Source organism: Rosa chinensis, chromosome 2, assembly GCF_002994745.2.
Source record: "Rosa chinensis cultivar Old Blush chromosome 2, RchiOBHm-V2, whole genome shotgun sequence".
Lineage (NCBI taxonomy): Eukaryota > Viridiplantae > Streptophyta > Magnoliopsida > Rosales > Rosaceae > Rosa > Rosa chinensis.
The window spans coordinates 52,005,372-52,027,069 of NC_037089.1; the positions used below are offsets into that span (position 1 = coordinate 52,005,372).

At 37.2% G+C, this 21,698-nt stretch overlaps 2 protein-coding genes across 2 annotated transcripts; one reads left to right on the forward strand and one right to left on the reverse strand.

Moving 5' to 3' along the window:
• The first annotated feature begins 2,068 nt into the window (after positions 1-2,068).
• Positions 2,069-4,898, forward strand: LOC112187820 (protein FAR1-RELATED SEQUENCE 6). Its single transcript, XM_024326765.2, has 2 exons — positions 2,069-2,205; positions 2,671-4,898. The coding sequence occupies exon 2, from the start codon at positions 2,741-2,743 to the stop codon at positions 4,748-4,750; it is 2,010 nt and encodes a 669-aa protein (XP_024182533.1). The 5' UTR covers positions 2,069-2,205; positions 2,671-2,740; the 3' UTR covers positions 4,751-4,898.
• A 94-nt stretch (positions 4,899-4,992) lies between these two features.
• LOC112187821 (jacalin-related lectin 3) lies at positions 4,993-6,791 on the reverse strand. Its single transcript, XM_024326766.2, has 3 exons — positions 6,446-6,791; positions 5,668-6,159; positions 4,993-5,447 (listed from the first exon to the last, which is right to left on the reverse strand). Exons 1-3 carry the CDS (start codon positions 6,764-6,766, stop codon positions 5,088-5,090), a joined length of 1,173 nt encoding a protein of 390 aa, XP_024182534.1. The 5' UTR covers positions 6,767-6,791; the 3' UTR covers positions 4,993-5,087.
• Between the last annotated feature and the right edge of the window lie 14,907 nt (positions 6,792-21,698).

A 21,698-nucleotide genomic window follows, 5' to 3' on the forward strand; every position in this document is an offset into this window, starting at 1 on the left:
GGTGAGTGGGAGGCGCTTTTAAAGTTTTACATAAAAATTGTACAGGCAGTGTGGGCCTAGAATTTTGATATGCAGTTGGCTTGTCGACTCATACATGGATTAATTTTGTTAAGCTTTGAATAAAAAGGGAGAAGCCCAAGATAGAAAACATACAAAGGGTTTTTGTCCATTTACCCCATTTCTAGGGATTTTTGTTTCCACTTACCCTATTAAGTTTTTTTTTAATTCTCTCTTACCCAAAACACTCTAAGGAAGTCTCCTCTAATACCCCATTAAGTTTTTTTTAAGACGGTTTTACCCTCACCCATTTGTTACTTAGAGAGAGAGAAAAAAAAAAATTGGAAGAGAGATAAATCATAGGAGACTTCGCCTGAGCCCCGCCACCGGCCCAGGAATTTGGTCACCACTCGCCCCAGATTTAGGCTAACTTTCGCCGAAATCCAGTCACCGGTAGCTAGATTCTGGTCACCGACTGCCGCCCACCGGACTTTTCTAAAAACCTCGCCGGAGGTCCCTAAAGAGGTTGTTGGAGATTTCATAGGTCACTGGAAAAAATTTATTGCCACCAATAGACATCTATTGCCCCTCATTGCCCCCCAATAGAGGGGCCGGAAATCTCCAAAAAAGTTGTCGAAGATATCATATGGGCTGGAGAGGTTTATTGCCCCTCTGAATAAACCTGTATTGCCACCCAATAGACGTCTATTGCTTTACCTTTTGGTCGCCGGAATGGGAATTAATCTAAGTAAAATTAGACAAATAAAACTTTGATTAAGGAAAAAAAAGAGGAGACTACATCAATTCAAAACATTTATCGCCCCCAATAGAACTTTTTTTTTTCCCTTTTTCTTTCATTCTCGGCTTTCTGCCTCCTTATTACGAGATACGTTTTATTTTTTATTTTTTTCTTTCCTTCTCGGACTTCTTCTGCCCACAGATTACAAAAAAAAAAAAAATGATTTGGGCACCCAGAAAATGTTCTGGGCACCACGTCAACAATCGAAATTCTCTCTCTGCCTCGTACATCCGGTTAGTCCAGCCAATATCCGGCCTCTGTAGCTCTCTCAACCTCAAATCTCCGGCTTCTGCGGCGCTCGCAACCTCTGAGTCGCTATCGACGAAGGAGATCAGTTGAAGAAATTGCTGCTGCAAACGACGTCGTCATTGTGGTCGAGGTCGTGGTCTAAGTCGCCGGAGGGCCTGGGCCGGCGATTACCTTCCAGTCGGCGAGGATGAGGGTGGTGGGGCTGTTGAGGTTGCAAATCTCGGGGGCGATTGAGCCAGACTGGCCGGACTTGGAGAGAATGGGGTCCTCCGACTCGCCGCGGAGGTTAAAGTCGACGACACGGCGAGTTGAAGGCTGACAGCTGACTCCGTACCAGTTGAGGCAACAATCGGTGCCGGACCTCCCTCATCGTTCAGACTCTGACTTGGTTTCTTGCTCCGGTGAGAGGGATGAGAGAGAGAGAGAGAGAGAGAGAGAGATAGATCGATGGCATAGGGGTAGTTTATTAATTCAGCTAGGGATAAAATTGTCATTTAACATTAAATTAGATAGTTGGGAATAAAAATGCTGAAGTAAGTGGATAATTTTGACTCATTCTAATGCTTTTGGATCAAGGACCGGTTCAAGAACATCCGATAAAATTAGAACGAAAGAAAATATATACACCCACATTGACCACCCAAACTTCAACCAACACACGTACCATTGTCTTTATTATACAAAATTTTCATATTATATTGGATTTATCATATCAAAATATGAGAATATTAGGACAGACTTTAACGAAGCTCTACAATTAGAATTCTATGACAAATATCCAAATTAGTAGTTTGATAAGTAATTTAAATTTTAGTTAAAATAATTATAATTAATAATAACATGGACATGAGGATGAACCTTCCAATTTGCCTAGGTTCCAAATCTCATTATTTATCAAAAAGAAGTAATTTGTTTGTAAAAAAAAAAAAACGAAAAAGTAAACAGAAAAAGGTCGTAGCAGACTTGTTTACTGCGTGGCAAAATCAGATTCACTGTTACAGTGTCAAATCAAATCAAATGAAACCCAATTGTACGATGGGGATCAGATTACTAAAATTCATTCTCATGCTTGGACTACTAAAATACAGAACCAACCAGAGGACCTCGTCGGCCGGCCAAACCCTCAGTTTCCGGAGCTACCCATCTTCTCATCGGATCCTGTAAGTACTCTTAACTTAATTCTCAATCCAATTCCTGCAATTTTCTTCGTTTCTCAATTTCAAAACATGGGCCCAAATTTCCTAGGGTTCTGCGCTTGACTCAAAATCTTCCAATGTTTATGAGTATCTTGGGAGTTAGTTGCATGTGTCTAATAAGCTGTTTGGTCTGCTGGAACCCTATTGCAAAGAAAGTAGGATGAAATTTAACTTGAAGAGGACAAACAGCTGTGTAGACAAACACTAACATTTGCTTGACAGAGTTTGAGAACTTTGATACATTGATTACCATTTGACTGTTTGCTTTGGAAGTAATTTTATGGTATGATGATCTGTGATGGTTAAAGTGGGTATTGATTCCTGTGCTGTATTGATGTTTTCATCAATTGGAAGATGGGTTTAAATTTTAATGTTAGCTGAAAATCTAGTTTACACACTTATATGATAGCATTGTGCCTTCTTGTGCAGGTTGGTCTCTGAAATTGTTCGTTTCTTGAACTTGAAAGTTAGAAAATAAGGGGTTTTACGTATCTTTCAGATGGAAGTAGGTTCTCTTAACAGTGAGCAAGTACAGGACCCCGACTGCAATGAGATTGCAACTGACGGAGATGGTGTTTTGACAGAATTGGATGCTGAAAATCGTGTCCCAGAAGGAAAAAAGGAATTTGTTGCGCCTGCTATTGGAATGGAGTTTGAGTCATATGAGGATGCTTATAATTATTACAATTGCTATGCTAAGGAAGTGGGGTTTCGTGTTAGAGTGAAGAATTCATGGTTTAAGAGGAACAGTAAAGAGAAGTATGGTGCTGTTCTTTGTTGCAGCAGTCAAGGTTTCAAAAGAATTAAAGATGTGAACCGTTTGAGAAAGGAAACAAGAACTGGCTGTCCTGCAATGTTAAGGATGAGGTTAGTGGACTCCAAAAGGTGGAGGGTACTTGAAGTTGCGCTTGAACATAATCACTTATTAGGTACAAAGATCTACAAATCGATGAAAAAGATGGGAAGTGGAACAAAGAGGAAGTCACAGTCAAGTTCAGATGCAGAAAAGCGAACAATTAAGCTGTACCGAGCACTTGTGATAGATTCAGGGGGTAATGGACCCTCGAATTCGAATGCAACAGAAGCCAGGAATGATATTCCCAATCAGTTGAACCTCAAAAAAGGTGACACACAAGCAATTTATAATTACCTTTGTCGTATGCAGTTGACAAATCCGAATTTCTTTTACTTGATGGACATCAATGACGATGGGCGTTTGAGAAATGTGTTTTGGATTGATGCTAGGTCGAGGGCAGCATGCGGTTATTTTTGTGATGTGATATATATTGACAACACATACTTGGCAAATAAATTTGAGATCCCACTTGTGGCGTTAGTGGGGATAAATCACCATGGTCAAGCAGTGTTGCTTGGTTGTGCTTTGCTTGCTGGGGAGACGGCAGAGTCTTATATTTGGTTGTTCAAAGCTTGGCTTACATGTGTGTCAGGACATTCTCCGCAAACAATTATTACTGACAGGTGCAATGTTTTGCAGAGTGCAGTTGCTGAGGTGTTTCCTAGCTGCCATCATCGTTTTGGTTTGTCCCTGATCATTAAAAAAGTTCCAGAAAAGTTGGGTGGATCGCGCAATTATGATGCCATTAGGAAGACACTGCTTAAAGCAGTTTATGAAAGTCTGAAGGTGATTGAATTTGAAGCAGCATGGGGATTCATGATTCAGCATTTTGGAGTTAGTGATCATGAGTGGCTTCGATCTTTGTATGAGGACCGATTTAGGTGGGCTCCAGTTTACTTGAAAGAGACATCTTTTGCCGGAATGTCGGCTGCACATCCAGGTGAAACCTTGAGTCCATTTTTTGACAAATACGTACACAAGCAAACTCCACTGAAAGAATTTCTGGATAAGTATGAATTGGCTCTACAAAAGAAGCATAAGGAAGAAGCTCTTGCAGATATTGAGTCGAGAAGCTCAAGTCCCATGTTGAAAACCAGATGTTCTTTTGAGTTGCAGCTTTCAAAAGTTTACACTAAAGAGATATTCAAAAAATTCCAATTTGAAGTGGAGGAGATGTATTCTTGTTTTAGCACTACACAGTTGCACATTGATGGGCCAATTGTAATATTCTTGGTCAAGGAGCGTGTCGTGGCAGATGGGAATCGGCGAGAGATAAGAGATTATGAGGTTCTGTACAACAGAACAGCAGGTGAGGTTCGGTGTATCTGCAGTTGCTTTAACTTCCATGGGTATCTATGCCGGCATGCTTTGTGTGTCCTTAATTTTAATGGAGTGGAGGAGATCCCTTCCAAGTACATTCTGTCACGATGGAAAAAGGATTACAAGCGTTTATATATTCCAGATCATGGCTCCAATAATGTCGATGTTACTGACCGTATGCAGTGGTTCAGTCAGCTGTATAGAAGTGCCTTGCAAATTGTAGAGGAAGGTGTGATCTCTCTTGACCATTACAATGTAGCATTGCAAGCATTTGAAGAGTCTTTGAAAAGGGTTCACGAGATAGAAGACAAGCATGAGCCTGAAAACTTGTAATGTTAATGTTAAGGCTTTTGTAATTATTAATTGTAGTGTCATCACTTTGCTCTTCTGTTTCACATCCCTTGTTAATGTTACTTCAGTCTGTTTTCCTGCACAATGTCAATATCATACATACGAAGTGGCAATTGACTCTTCTACTAGAACAAATTTAATGAGAAACACTACTGGAAATGATTTTAGGCCTGACATAAATTTGTCAAACAAAGTTTTCAATTGCTCGGAAGCCAAGCTCACCATTGCACAACAAATTTTGATCCAATCGATCACTTCAATCCCTCAACAACATTCAACATCATTCAAACTGCTTTACACTCGATCTTAAAAGAAATAATCACAAGCTTATTAGTGTGCACTCAACATTTGTAAGAGGTTTAGTGATTTGAACCAAGGACTCGTAAGCTTTGGAAAGATGCTTCCGAACTATCCGAAAGCGTTTTCTCTTGCGAGCATAGGATATATGAAACCCGATTGCATCTAGATACCAACCATTTCTTCCCTTCAAACCAACAATTTTCTCTCCATCTTTTACTCTGAATGTAAATGGTGTGCCTGTTTCAACTCCAAACGGTCCATATGACCTTTTGTTGGTCTCAAATTTGAGTGAGCGTAACACCTCTGGTGCCATCCCGGGTACAGAAGAAGAGTATCCACTGACACTAACTAGAAACTCACTTGGGTATTCCAACTTTATCTGCGTATCATTTGAAAAGAAAAGAAGTTGAGATTTTTATTTTGAATTTTTCGTTTAGATACAATTCGCAATATCTTTCTGCTTCTGTATTGTATTTCTCGAACTTATAACTTATGATCATTTGATATTTAAGTGAGAATTCTTGAGTTCGACTCAAAAAAAATAGATTAACGAAAAATGTATCTTTGATTTATCAAAGTGAGCTTAATTTGAAGCTTACCTCAACGGTACTTAGGTTTTTGTGGAGGTGATTGCCCCCATAACCTCCATGCTTTCCGGTTTTAACAAGCTTACCATTTATATCATATGCCTCACATATGGAGTCGATGCATTGGCCATAAACAAGTGTTATTTCTCTTACGCCATCGTAGACTCCGTCATCCCAAGGACCTCCGCCGGCCACTCCTCCATAAAGTTCTGACGGTATCGAACTCTGTTGGACTCTCCGAAAGAGTTTACTCTTGGGAGCAGGGGATATATGAAACCCAATTGCATCTAGGTACCAACCATTTCTTCCCTTTAAGCCAACAATTTGTTCTCCATCTTGTACTCTGAAACTAAAGGGATTGCCTACTAAAACTCCAAACGGTCCAAATGACCTTCTATTGCTCTCAAGTTTGAGTGATCGCAACACTTCTGGTGCCATCCCGGGTACCGAACAAGAGTATCCACTTACGCCAACTAGGAACTCTTCTGGATACTCCAGTTTCATCTGTATATTATTTATAAAATTAAAATAATTATATTAAAAAAAACTTAAGATTTTCTATTAGATATACATATTGCAAAATATGATTGATATCTATATGGTAGATATCTTTCTGTTTCAGTCAAATCGAATAAATCTATAACAAATTATATACATTAATACATATCGAATTTCTCTAAGTTTAAGGTGGAGATATATATGTTTGCATGTATCATGGAATTGTGACTAAGAAAATACTGATCCACACATTATCCTATTTCTTTGTTATAGAGCTTAACTTGAAGCTGACCTCGACAGTAGTTAGGGGCTTATGGAGGTGACCGCCCCCGACACCTCCATGCTTTCCGGGTTTAACAAACTGACCATCTTTATCATATGCCACACTTATGGAGTCGATGCACTGGCCATAAACCAGAGTGATTTCTCTGACGCCATCATAGGTTCCATCATCCCAAGGACTTCCACTGGTTAACCCTCCGTAGAGTTCCGACGTCCGTACTGAGCTGTTGTTCTTCCCACCACCGCGGCCTGAAAGCTCATTAACGCTAGAACCTTCCTCTCCCCGCATGCAAGTTATACAAGAGATGCTGAGGGTGGGGGTGATGAACATGGTTGCTGTTAGGTGTTAGCTAGCTAGACTTTGAATAAAGCAAAGTGGTTGATACTAATAATGGAGAGGTTGATATATGTATGAGCAATAAGAAAGAACAAATTCTTTAAATAAAGTGAGGGCTTGCTTTTCCATCTGTCTAATATTCTGTAATAAAATCAAATTGTCATAAGTGAAAGAAATTATTCTACTCATCCGATAAAAATTCTACAATATTTTGGTTCATTAAATGTAAAATTAATGTATGACAAGCATCGGAGTATAATAGATAAACCTATTAACCCCAAAATATCTCGACTCAACCGACTGCAGCAAGGCAAAACATGGATTCAAATACGCTTCTGCAACACAAGAAGCCTATGGTGAACGGTCTTCCTTTCCTATATATTTGCCTTTACTCTTTGTTATGGCAATGGACACAAAAAACAACCGAGTCTTTGGACTGATGCCTCGAGTACCATGAGTTATTGCTCTCCCTTGGTCCCTAGGCCATGTTCCTGATTAAAGCCATGTGTAATTAGAGATAGTAGCAGACAGCACTTTAGACCGCTTTTCAAATGCATTATTGCTCTTTCACTTTACGTACCACTATGCCAAAAAGTTAATCAGACGACATAACATATATGTCGTCTGATTGTATGATTTTCTGTCGTCTGTGGCGCTGTCATCTCTTGTGCAATCAGACGACATAGAAACTCTGTCGTCTTATTGCACTCAGACGACAGACATGTTTTTGTTCTTCTGTTGTCTAATTGATTCCTCACGTGTACATGTGTGTGTTATGAAGATTTCAGACGACAGAAATGTGTTACCTTATATATAAATAGACATCAGCAATCTTTATCTTGTATTGTTTAATAGCTATTTCAAAGACAGTATTTATGATATTTCTGTGGTATGAATGAACTGAATATTAAGTGTTGAGAACTTATTTGTTGTTTGTAATCAATTAGAATGACAATTATTTGTCGTCTGATATCAATTAAAACCATATTATTTGTGGTTGTATGTACCTTTGAAGGACAATTATTTGTCGTCTGATATCACTGATATCAATTAGAAACATATTATTTGTGGTTGTATGTAACATTGAACGACAATTATTTGTCGTCTGATATCAATTAGGACCATATGATTGTGTCGATATTAAGCTACTAAGATCACAAAATTTTCCTAGTCCTGTTGTTGTTTAATTAAATTGACAACATAATTTCTCATATATCTGTCTACATGGTGAAATTAAAACTACAACTTTTTGTCGTCTAAGTTGGTAAACAACAATAGAATTTTCATGTTTCTATTGTTTTCCGTTTGATCCAACAACACACTTTTGGCTTTGAGTGAATTGTTGAATGGTAGTTCAGACGACACAATTACTGTTCATTTGGTAATTTGGAAATACTAAAATGAATCAAATCAAATCTGAAAAATCATTCTGTACTGTTCATTAGGTAATCTGAAAATCCAGAAAATGTTATTTCATCATTCAGTATATAACACAACCTGTTATGCATCAGTTCAATACAACTCATCCATGAAACAAAAGACATGATCGATAAAGACAACCCAACAAACATCACAGTATCGAGCATGTAACGCAAAAAACTAGTCCCTATAGCTTTCTAATCTGGGTTATATAGGTGATGCATGTCCAAATTAAAAGCAGATATATAGGTACTGGCTTTCTTGAAATTGGGCAACATATTGTGCCCACTCGGCCCGAACCTCATCAATATCATTTTGTGTGTACATGTTGCTTGCTTTTCTGTCTCACTGCAACAACAGAAAATATGAAAGTTAATTAATATTAATTAGAATGTAAGAAGAAAAGTGTAAAATGTGATCTATCTAAACTTGAGACTGAGGATTTGGTTGTTTTTCATAATTCTAGTTAAATTTCTGTAATTTCTAAATGATCAGAATGTTGCAAATTGATTCAGCAGTACAGCTATGCAGCAAATATGCACAATAAAGCAATTAAAGTGGAAACCAGCTTCTCACTTCATTTCTGTAAAATTTTCACATAAACTCACAGATCAAGTTTACTGGGGGTACACACTCCAAGCAAGAAGTGACACGCTACAATTTTCTGTCCAATACACTGAAGAGTCATGAACAAAGCAGATTCTAGTACTCAAATAAAAAAACTAAGGAGATTTATGATGATGCTCAAGTTGAGCTTCCAAGCACTGGTGTTCAACAAAATGCTCAAACACAAAGAAGCAAAGGATCAAGATCAAGAATCAAGGTGAGGCAATGAAAAAAATGAACCAAATCTCAATGAAAACTTGCAGAAAATTTAAATCGAGCACTGTAAGAAGAAAAAAAATATCTGAACATGGCCATATGATCAGTAGCACAAGCTATTTCAGCTATGATACCAACACTGAATTTTAAAAAGAGTTTAATGAATTTAAGATTCCACTCCGACCTTGTATATTGAATACACCGAGTCATGACAGTCTTGACCAAAGGACCAAGATTCTTGTCCATAACTGATCTCTTCATTTCAGTGAGTCGGATAAAAAGGAAATAAGGAAAAGAAATTAGATAGAAAGAAATTGACCTTAGAACTCTGATAAAAACTCAAACTCTCAAGTTGTCTCTCTCTCACACCATACTTGCTTAAAAGATCCCTCATCATCACACAAGAAAAGTCTAATTTTCTTCTCTTTTTAAACACAAGTTCTCCTAGCAACAAAGAGCACCCACAGTCCACACTCTTCCAGAAAACTTTTTTTTTTTCAGACCAAAATGAAAAACAAATAGGCAAAATAATATATATATATATATATATATATTTATATAGATAAACTAAAAGATGTAGATATACCTTCTACGGTTGCTATCAAGCAAAGAGCATGAGCAAGAGACTGCACAACTTCCTCTTTGATTCCTTCAACATAAGTTCCCTGCCCAAGAAAATAGCACTTTCAATACAAAACTCATCTCTATCCAGAAGCCATATTTAAGATGATTTCTAGAGTCTAGAGTATATTATGCAAGTAAACTACTCCAAGTATAGACTATAGGGGTCGTCTTAGGTACCTTGATGTATGCCATAACCTTATTTTTTTTTTTTTTTTTTTACTTTTAGTAAATTAATATAGTGGAAACCTACTGAACTGGTCAACAGGTTACCCTATTAAATATCAACATGTGTCATTTTTAAAAATAAAATTTACCATATTAACAACACACTCTTTCTTGATATGTAACATTGTTAAAAATCATGTAACAAGTATTGTCAAAATAATAAATTACACAGAGTTCAACTACAATTACGACTTATGACAACAGTTGTTGTGATTCTTGTAATTGAGTGGTCAAAGATATAAATATCATATTTGGACAACTTTTATCAAATTTAGAACATTGATTATCAAGTGGAGAAGCTCCTTACAATACTGAGTTACCCTTACAATACTGAGTTATTACATATCTTTTGGTCTAATTTTAATTTTACCATGTTCACAACACAAATGTTGTCGGAATTGTAAAATGGTTGGTAATCTTTTAAATAGTATAGTTTTTGAAGTAATTACTACAATCAGAACAAAAGTTACCGCTTTTACACCAATAGTTGCGAGTTATGGTAAAATATGTAGGCATTGAGTAATTATTCCATTAATGATAAAAATATAACGATTTACCACTTTGACAGCAAATTTGTTATTGCACTTGTTAAATTGTCCATAAATTAGTACATTAGTTTAGGTTGAGTAATTACTATAAATAGGACAAAAGTTACCACTTTTACATCAATTGTTGTGATTGTGGTAAAATATGTAGCCATTGTAGTAATCATTTCATTAATGATAAAAACATAAAAATTTACCACTCTGACAACAAATTTGTTGTCATACTTGTTAAATTGTCCATAAATTAGTACATTAGTTTAGGTGAAGTAATTACTATAATTAGAACAAAAATTTTCGTTTTTTCGTCAATTGTTGGAATTTGTGGTAAATTACGTAGATTAAGAGTAATTACTAATTCGACGATGGACATTACACAATTACTTTCGGGGCCGTGACCACTTACCCAATTTCAGCTTAAAAATTGCCCACTTACTCCACTAAGAGTTTTTTAACCCCATTTACCCATTCTAACATCTACTGACAGTTTTGCCCCTATCTATTAATTAAATTGAAACTCATCTCTCAGACTCTCTCCTCCCCGACTCTATCTCTCTCCTCCCCTTCAGTTTCTCTCTCTCTCTCTTTCTACCTCCGGCCGACTGCCAGACTCTCTCTCTCTCTCCTCTAAGACTCTTTCTCCTTCCAGACTCTCTCTCTCTCTCTCTGGTGCGCCGGTTTTCACAAGGAGAACAAAAAATAAAAACAATCAATCAGAGGTCGATGATCACCGTATGATTGGATCCGATCTTGTTCGGATCGTCGTCGTTGGCATTGGAATCGGAGCCGTAGGGGTCGGAATTGAACGGCGACAATGTCGGTTTGCGATTTTGCTGTTGGTGTTTGATTATGAGGATGAGCTTGTGCTTCTTCTTGGCGTGCTCGTCGTCGTCTTCCGGCGGAGGAGGAGGAGGGGCATTAGGGTTGTCGTTGTTGAGAGTGGCTGGACGGGCGGGGGCGGCGACTCTAGGGTTGAGGAAATGGGGGTTTTGATGCTGCTGGAGGAAGCGCTTCTGGAGGAAACCAACCGGCTTCACACTCTTGGGTGCCCATAGCACCTTTTTTTTTTTTTTTTTACACTGTGAACCCCGAGAATGAGGAAGGAATTGCAATGTAATTGTGGGGTTTGTTTGATGGTCTACTGGGGGGCAGTAGACACATTATTGGCCCCCAGTAGACTTTGATATGAGGGACAGGGATCACTATAGTGTGTTGTTTTGATAAGTTAGCTGTTGTTTTCTGTGTATTAAAGTCAAATTATCTGTGAATCCTACAAAATGGGGCATTTTTGGTGGTCTATTGGGAGGCAGTAGAGACATTGGACTTTGTATTTGGGGGCAATAATATGATTATTGGGAGGCAATAATATGATTATTGGGAGCCAATAATATAATTATTGGGAGCCAATAATATAATTATAAATTGATCAATTATGCCTGTAGTGTATTCATTTTGGTTTTGGGAGTTCATACAATTTACTGGACGACAATAATATGATTATTAGGAGGCAATAACATGATTTTTGGGAGGCAATAATATGGTTACTGGGTATTATTGGGGGGCAATAAATTCAGACGCCGGAATCCCGACACCAGTCAAGTAGCCAGATTCTTGATTCCGGTCAATCGATCGCTGGATTCCGGTCACCGAACGCCGGAGTCTGCTGTCGGCCACTAGTCACCGGAGCACAGCATGGTGGAGGATGACTTTTCTCTCTAAGTGAGAAAGAAGGAGAGGGCAAAAAAGTCCTAAAAATAAATAAAAAGAATAAAAAAAGAATTAATTGGGTAGTAGGGAAATAATCCCTTAGAATGTTTTGGGTAAATGGGGTTAAAACACTGTTAGTGGAGCAAGTGGGCAATTTTGTTGTTAAAATTGGGTAAATGATCATTTTCTCATTACTTTCATTACACAAGGGAGAACTTTATTACACAAATGAGGACGGGTAAAGCTATGGACATTAACATTTCTCATACATATTCTATTTTACATAATATTTACCACTCCGAGGACTCATGTAACCACTTTGAGGACACATGTGGTAATTAGAAAAAAAAATCCTCATTAAAGTAAATAAGGTCTTCTTTAGAGTAAAGTAGGTTCTCATTTGAGTAATTAAGTCCTAAAAGTGGTAATTGTAATAGGTTCTCGTTAGAGTAAAGTTGATTCTCAATTGAGTAAATAAGTCATAAAGTAGGTTCTCATTTGACTACATTTAAAACAAATATTATTTATTTTTACACTAATTGTTGTGGTTGTCATAAAATGCATGTAAAAAGAATTATATTTAGTTAAGAAAACTACTAATGATATAATTAATTGGTAATAAAGACTACTTAACTAATGCTAATTTTGCAAACTTAGGTTAGAAGGTTTTGTTTTTAATAAGGAAAAAACATAATTTTCAATTGTGTAATTGTCCATTAATAACAAGCATTAATCAAACATTAATTCACTATTAATAAAATTAATTAGTAATATAAACTATTTAACTAATAGTAATTCGGTGAACTTAGGATAGAATCAAGGTTCTTTTAAATTTTTTTTAAAAAGGAAAAATCATAATTGTCAATTGTCAATTGATAATCAAATATTAATTGGCTTTATTTAAAAAAAAAATGCTTGAGATCCCAAAACTTTATACCAAATATGAATACCAAATGAGGTGGAAGTTGCCATATCATTACCTATGTGGAAATTGTATTCAAACCAATTAATTTTGTTACTAATAAATCTAAAAAGTAATTTTTATTAAATAATCAAAACAAAACCATTTACATGTTTGTTGCACAGAAACGAATTCATTAAAAAACTTCATATCCAATCCCATATTTGTTGTTGATTATTTGATATTTAGTTGCAAAAGCAATATGAATTTGGTTACATGCTTTGGCCATGGAATTGTTAATTTGATTAAATTTTGATTAAATGTTTAGTAAAACTCTAAGATTATAACCTTAGAAGACAACAGAAAGACCCAGCTCCATCATTCCATGAATTGAATTCTTACTTAAAAGAATCCAAAATTCTAAATAATAAATCTCTCTGCAATATTATCCTGAGAAACTAGCCTCCTCTTTCATTATGATATCCATCTAGATCCCTTGAATGGGAGCTGAGATCCAATCATCCCAAGAGTTTTCATGATATAAATATAATAATAGAAAATCCAGATTGCCATGTTCCATGAAGTATCGGCAAGACAATCCAGATCAAAAGTCCATCATAGCTAGGGGTGTAAATGAGCCGAGCCTGAGTGAATACCAGGGTGATCATGTTCGGCCCATTTGTTTTTTATCGAGCTCGAGCCGGGCTAAAGCTTGAAAAATATTTTCCATGCTCAAGCTCGGCTCGGCTTGAATATTTTTCTTAAGCTCGAGCTTGGCTCAACTCGGCTTGATTTATTGGACAAGATCGAGCTTAAATTGGCTCGACTGGGTTCATTTGACTTTAAATTTAAAAATAAAAAAAGGAAGAAAGAAAATTTAAAATAATAATCCAAAATTTGATGTCTAACCATCACACAAATCCCTTTTGACTTTATTGTAATATATTTTACTTAAAATCTCTGATTCTCTTCCAATTGAAAAGGAATGTAATAAAAAGAATTAAAGATTTGAGATCAGAAAAATTATATTTTTATTATACTATAAATTTTCATGAGTCGGGTTTTAACAAACTCGAGCTACTCATGAGCTAGACGAGCCGAATATATCCTTGTTCAAGCTCGGCTTGTTTTTTTGTCGAGCCTAATATTGAGCTCATACTCGGCTCATTTATCTTAAGAGCACGAGCCGAACGAGCTAAAATCGAGCCGAATACGAGTCGAACACGAGCTGTATCGAGCCTATTTACAGCCCTAATCATAGCTTGCGGTGATACAAATTGCTAGTGCATGTCATCTAGTTTAGGGATTTTATATTCGTGATTTCGTGGTGTTTAATTCTCTGCTAGGCCTTTTTTTATCCCTGTGTTTTTACTTTATATGTATAACATGTACAATATATGATGCTTTTTTAGTCTTTTATTATAAGATATAAATACACATAGGAAATTATCAAACTAAATCTGATGAAGTGGCACATGACACCTCATTTGGGATTTAATTTTTGTATAAAAATTTGGGATCTCTAGCACTACTCTTGTTTTCACTATCTTTATTGTTTTCAATTCAATTAGTAGTTTGTGTTAACATTTTTGCTTATTGGAAATGAATAGCATAATTAGAAAGGCTAAGGGCTAAACAAGTTACCAATTTGTTAAATATTTTGAACCATTGGATATATTACTAATCCAATGGTCCAAAATATTTAACAAAATGAGGGTCTGGCAAACACTAAGGTACCCAAGAATTCTCCAGACTATAGACTATGCCCATGGTATATCAAAATCATTAGAATACAAAGATGTAATTATGCAATCGTATTTGCACGTTGTGCTGTTATCTGAATGTTCCCTTTCTTTTAACACAGCTATGGTTTGACCATTTTGAGAGGGAAATTGTGGAGGGAGAATTCCAAAATTTCAACATCTATATTCAGACAACAGTGATAAGAACAGATTTCTCTTATCACTGTTGTCTGAATATGACTACCTTCTTGGCTTCAGATTAATGAAAATTATAGGTATATTTCTATCTTGAGCTAACAACGTTATTATGTTGTCTGAATGCCACCCTCCTATTCAAAATGAAAAAAGTGTGTTTCAGTGAGTATTCAGACAACAGAGTTACATTTTTATGTCGTCTGAAAAACTAAGACGACATAAAATTAGGCTTCTGTCGTCTGATGTGTGTCGTATGATTAACTTTTTGGCATAGTGCCAGATCGAGTACCAGACATGCATCAAAGCCTTAGAACACTTTACTCCCCATTGCGATGGAGAAAGAAAGTTAAGTAGCAATTAGATCAAAAGGATTAATGTTATATGTCGCAATATTGGGTTGGCTACTTTCGTCTACCTTCAGTTAATGAACCTCCAAAAGTAAATGAACCATTTCCTTGGTCCAATATATCAAATGTTACAGTACATGCATATCGATGCAAAAAGTTGTAAACCCATATGCTTTGTAAGTTGTAAGCTAGCTTTCGTAAACTCTTCTCGACTCTACGAACGAGTTGTTTTTAGGAAATTTTCTTCGAAATCTTGCAACGGTAGTTCAGAGGTTCGATTTCATATCTTATTGTGATATAAAAGGCTAGGACAATATATAGCAAGTTGATTGATGAATCTGATTGCCTTGTGAGTGAGGAAGCTTTGAGAAACAAGATGCCTGGTACAAACACAAAAAAGAAAAGCATCATCAGAACCTGATGCTAAAGTAGGGTACATGTTAGTGTATTGTAAGTTTGGACAGAGACGGACCTAAAATTGAAAAAGAGGCAGAGGGAGTGGATGGTGACAAGTCACCCTCTACTACAATTGTTGCTTCTGAGTTTCTAGTTCTTGTTAGAATAATGGTGCGTAGACTTTTTAAAAGGTGGGTGTACTCTAGGTATGCTGGGTTTTATTTGTTTTAGGATAGGATTTTTGTGTCCTAAAGGACAACTCTTTTTGTCTACCCTATAAGGGTGTGTCGTTTGGTACTGCTTGTTGAATTATAAAATTGGCCTGACCTCTTTCGATTCAAAAAAGTTGTGGTTAATTTTAGTAAATGCACCACCATTAGATGAGAGATGATTGATCCAAAGTCTTTCAATATGCTCACGAGTGACATATTTTTAATTTAAGTCTTATTGTTTAATCCAAAACTTAAAACTCTTTTAGTAGTATTTAGGATTGTCATAAATTTATGTAAACTTAAAACTCTCAGATTTACTCATGTTGTTGCCTTTCTTTTTCAAGATGATACATTTGAGAGACAAAGTGCGCTATTTGCACTCGCTATTTCGGACATTGTACTAATAAATACTAGTAGGGTTCACCCACTATGTGTATAGAGAGAAGTTAAAGATAGTGGAGATACTTCTTGTACAACTACCACATTTTCTTTTTTTTTTTCTATTATACAATTTACCATATTATCTCTATTGATTAATTATAATTCATAGTTTTTTAATAAATAAAAGTTAAATTGGTAAAAAATTTCAATTTTAGAGAGCAAGCTCTCTTCTCTTAATAATAATATAGATGTGAGTTAATTTGTAGTTTGTCTAGGAAGTACTTGGTTGATATTCTATTTTTCTCTCTTACTTTGCATTTTCTATGCAGGTGGTGCCATGATGTTGGTCGAGAGCATGCTAACAAACCTTTACTAAGAACAGTTTTTGAGGTCCTCTATAAACATTTTCTTGACAAACAAAAAAAGAAAATGAGTGAAATTTGCACCTGTACTTTCAAGTCAACATTTATTGCCACCGGTTAATGATTATGACATATTTTCATTGGTGATAGTTTATGATGCATTCATTTGATCCTGCCCGTAAGAAAACATTAATATTTATTTTACGGAATAAAACAAAGGTACATCTAATCTACCATAATTAATTGTAACAAAATTCTTAATTGTACATATTTATCTCTTCTCCTACACACATCCCTACTCCTACTACTAAGAATTTTGTGCAATTTCAGGAATTACATTATAAACTACAGTGCAATTTTGTATTTAATGACTCAATCTATTCATATTTTAATTATATACTCGTGATTTCCAATTTGACTAATTCTTTTAGTAAAACGAAATTTTAGCAAATTCACTTTCACTCTTTTGCTACACTTTTGAAAATTAACTGTTTTTCTTTCTTCTTCTTTTTAAGAAACTAACTGCTTTGTTTTTGCTCCGTCTTGTTTGTGGCGCACTGTTTTTAAGTCCTCGCTTGACCTTCTCCAACTTGACTTAAAAGATTATATAGGAAGGGTAATTTTATCTCAATCAGCTCTGTTTAGTTTTCGACTTTCTTGAGGAATTAATATTCTAAATGAGTAAATGTACATACTGGTAGGTTATTCTTTATTTAGTATGTCTCTAGCCTTTTTTTTTCTTTTTCTTTTTTTTAAATCCCCACCCCACCTCTCCCACAGTGTGTCTTTAGCTTAATTTTGAGCCCTGCAGATATGGAATGTAGTTCCCAAGTCCAGAGACCATGAAAGTACCCTGCTCGATGAAATTTTCACTGTGAGCTTGATCTCTTCATATACATACATATATAAATATATATATATATATATATAGCCGTTCCAAAGAGGACGTCCTCACTTTCGCTAAAGTGCGAACGGCGGCGCTGAAACTAGGCTCGGGGGGTGATGAAGCGGCGGGGGCTGCCGGAAGGACGCCAGGGGTCAGGCGGAGAGATCTGCAGTCGGTGGAGTGGCCGGCGACATCGTTGCAGCGCTGCCCAGAAAACCTGCAGTTGCAGGTCGGGTTGCTGCCCAGAACCGTCCGAGATGCCTCCGGCCTCCCTCCTGCAAGCAGCGCGCCGCCGTCGCCGCTTGGAAAGACCCCTCTGCGTCGCCGTCCGCACTTTAGTGAAGTGCAGACGTCCGCTTTGGAATGAGCGTGTGTATGTATATATATATATATATATATATATATATATATATCTCCACTACTATATCTTGTGTTCTTTAATATTTTCATTAATTAGTGAATTATTATTGCGTCTGTTTATAACTTTATTTGATATTAAGGTAGAAGTAGTTACTTTGTCCAGTTATGAAGATAAGGAAAAGGAGTTTCAGGAGGAGGTAACTGCCCGTTCTCAGAACTCATCGGCAATTACAGTATTCTTTTGTTCAAATAATTACATTATGTGAAGAGAGAGAGAGAGACAAAGAGAGAGAGTATACTAAGATATTTTATATATCCTCCGAGCTAAGATGAACTGATGAACCATACGAGTTTTCTATTCTATTTCTTACATTCCTTGTATGGCCTTAAATGCAGGTTGCTCAATTGAAGCAATGATTTATCAATTCTACCTCCCCCGGAGGGCTTGCGGGTGGGTGACCGAATGGGTCTTCTGCCTGCCTCAGAATTTTCTCATTATGCGGGTAGCTACTTGAAGTTAATTTTATGTGAAGAAATTTAAACCAAAGTTCTTAAATTTAGAGACATTTTCTTAATTAATGACTAAGTTAGAAAGTATCTAACAATTCCCTGCATAAAAAATTAAAAACCCTAAGCGCCGCTCCACCATCTACGACGTCACACAAGCCGCGTCCACGGCCACTATCCTCCACTCATGCTTCATGGCAACATCCTTGTCTGGAACTGCAGGGGAATTGTGAACTTTGAGTCACAAAGGGCCCTCATTGACATTGTTCAAGCCCGTAAACCTAGTATTATCTTCCTGGCAGAAATCCTAGCACAAAATGAACATATTGATGCACTCACCCAGAGACTTGGATTGAAAGATAACATTTGCTATCCGCAGGAAAGGGATTCTCAGGATGTAGCCTTGATCTGGAATGCTGATACTCATGTATCGCTACGATCTCGATCTCCCAATCATATTGATGTTGTTATTGGTAAAACGGAGGAGACTCATAAATGGAGATTTACTGGTATGTATGGGGTTGCAGCAAGGAATGGCAGACACCGAACGTGGGAACTCATCCAAGCCCTAGCAGCCGAAGCATGCACCTTGCCATGGCTTATGGCTGGTGATTTCAATGAAATCATGTCGAACAATGATAAATCTGGAGGCCCCAGAAGAGCAGCAGCACCCATGGCTACATTTCGAAGAACTATGGCCAACTGTGATCTGATTGATATGGGATTTGTAGGCAGTCGCTTTACGTGGAGCAATAAGTACACCAAAGAGCGCTTGGACAGGGGCTTTCAAACTCCATAATGGCGGGCTCTATTTCCTTACAGTCGTGTCCCCACTTAAAATCCTAGTGAATTTGATCATTGCCCAATTTTGATTGTTGTGAGTGTAGAGAAACTAAGGTGGCGGAAAATCACGAAGCAATTTCGGTTTGAAGAATGTTGGCATGAAAACCCTAGATGTGGGGAGCTCATACAGCAGTCCTAGTCCAAACCCTCTACTGGTAATGCACTACAACAGGCTACCCTAAAAATTCAAGATACTGGAAATACTTTGATGCAATGGTACTCATCTAAGCTAAATAATCAAAAAGTGGAGATGAGAATCATCCAAGAGAAGCTTAATGATCTCATGCGTCGACCATATTCTCCGGAACAATATGAAGAACAAAGACTGTTACATGTTAAACACAGTCAACTGTTAGCTCAGCAAGAGAAGTATTTGAGACAACGATCCTGTGCAATTTGGCTTAAAGATGGGGATAGGAATTCTGCCTTCTTTCATAGAAGGGCTACTAACCGTAAGAGCAAGAACCTAATCAGAGGACTTACTGATGAACATGGGCAGTGGCAAGTTGAACCAAATGAAATTCAGAGACTCCTATTATCATATTTTAAGCTGGTATTCTCCACTAAGGGTACCAACTTAGAGGCTATTGAAGAAATTATACAAGCAACACCAACAAAATTGTCACTTGAGATGAATGACAGTCTTATGCAGCAGTACACAGATGAAGAGATTAAAACGGCACTATTTCAAATGCATCCATCGAAGAGCCCAGGCCCGGACGGTATGTCCCCTTTCTTTTTCCAAAAATATTGGCAGTGGTGGGATTTGATATGTGTATGGCATTGCGTAGCTTTGTGGAGACAGGAAACATACCGCAAGCCTCCAACTTCACCTATCTGTGCTTAATACCGAAGATAAAAAAAACCCTAAAGAAGCTGCTCAATTTCAGACAATTGCTTTAAGCAATGTCATATGTAGAATTTGTTCCAAGGTTGTTGCAAATCGACTCAAAATTTGGCTCCCTCACATCATCTCTCCTCTGCAAAGTGCATATGTACCAGGGAGAATAATCTCTGATAACACACTAATTGCTAATGAAGCAGCGCACTTCATGCATAAGCTTCGTCAGCAATTAACTGGTTTCTTTTCCTTGAAATTAGACATCAATAAAGCCTATGACCGACTAGAATGGCCGTACCTGTAAGCTATCCTGACCAAACTAGGGTTCCATCCAAATTGGATAACCATGGTCATGAACAATGTCACTTCAGTCAGCTATTCTTTATTGGTACAAGGAGAGCCAACTCCACATATATTACCTACCAGAGGGATCCGACAAGGTGATCCACTATCACCTTACTTATTTATTCTCTGTGCAGAAGGTCTGTCGGCCCTCATCACCAATGCTAAGCAACATAATTTGATTCAGGGAATGAAGATGTGTCCACAAGCTCCCACTCTTCATAATCTATTCTTTGCAGATGATTCCTTGTTATTTGGAACAAGCACTAACGGGGAATGTCATGCAATTAAACGCATCCTCAAAGTTTATGAGCACGCTTCGGGCCAAAAAGTAAATTTCCAAAAGAGCAGTATGGTCTTCAGCAAGAATGTTGATATTGCTCTCCAGAATAGTCTGGCATCTATCCTTGAGGTAGAAAGAAAAGATAATCATGATAAATACCTTGGCTTACCATTGAGAGTAGGAAAGTCCAAGACAGCAAAATTTGCTTACATCAAAGAATGATTGTCAAAGAAGTTAATCAGCTGGAAGTCTAAAATCCTGAGTTGTGCTGGTAAGGAAATCCTCATCAAGGCCGTAGCTCAAACAATGCCTCTCTACGCCATGAATTGTTATCTACTACCAAAAAGCCTCTGTGATGAAATCCACCAACTATGTGCTTCATTCTTTTGGGGGGACGCTAATGAGAAGAGGAAAATTCATTGCAAAAGTTGGGAAAGGCTTTGCTTAACCAAACAAGAGGGAGGTATGGGTTTCAAAAACATTTATGCTTACAATATAGCCATGCTTGCTAAACAAGGATGGAGAATTATCTCCAATCCGCAATCTTTGGTTGCTAGGTTATATAAGGCTCTATATTTCCCACACTGCTCTTTCTGGGAGGCTACAGTAGGTGATTCTCCTTCTTTCTCTTGGCGGAGTATCTTACAAGGAAGAGCTGTACTTCAAGCTAGCATACAATGGAAAATTGGAGATGGGGAGCAAGTTAATATTTGGACTGATCGGTGGATCCATGTACAACCCTCGTATCAACCTGTTAGACCTCAACACACCTCTTTACACAAGGTGGCAGACCTCATTGATGGCACATCTCGACAGTGGAAGGCTAAGTTAGTCCATAGTATCTTCCCCAATGACATTGCCTCAAGGATTCTTTGTATTCCTCTAAGTCGTACTCCTTGCCCAGACCGGTTAGTTTGTCATCCGGAAAGGAGGGGATATTACTCTGTTAAGTCTGCATACAGGATCGCACGAGTAGATGTTATGCAAAA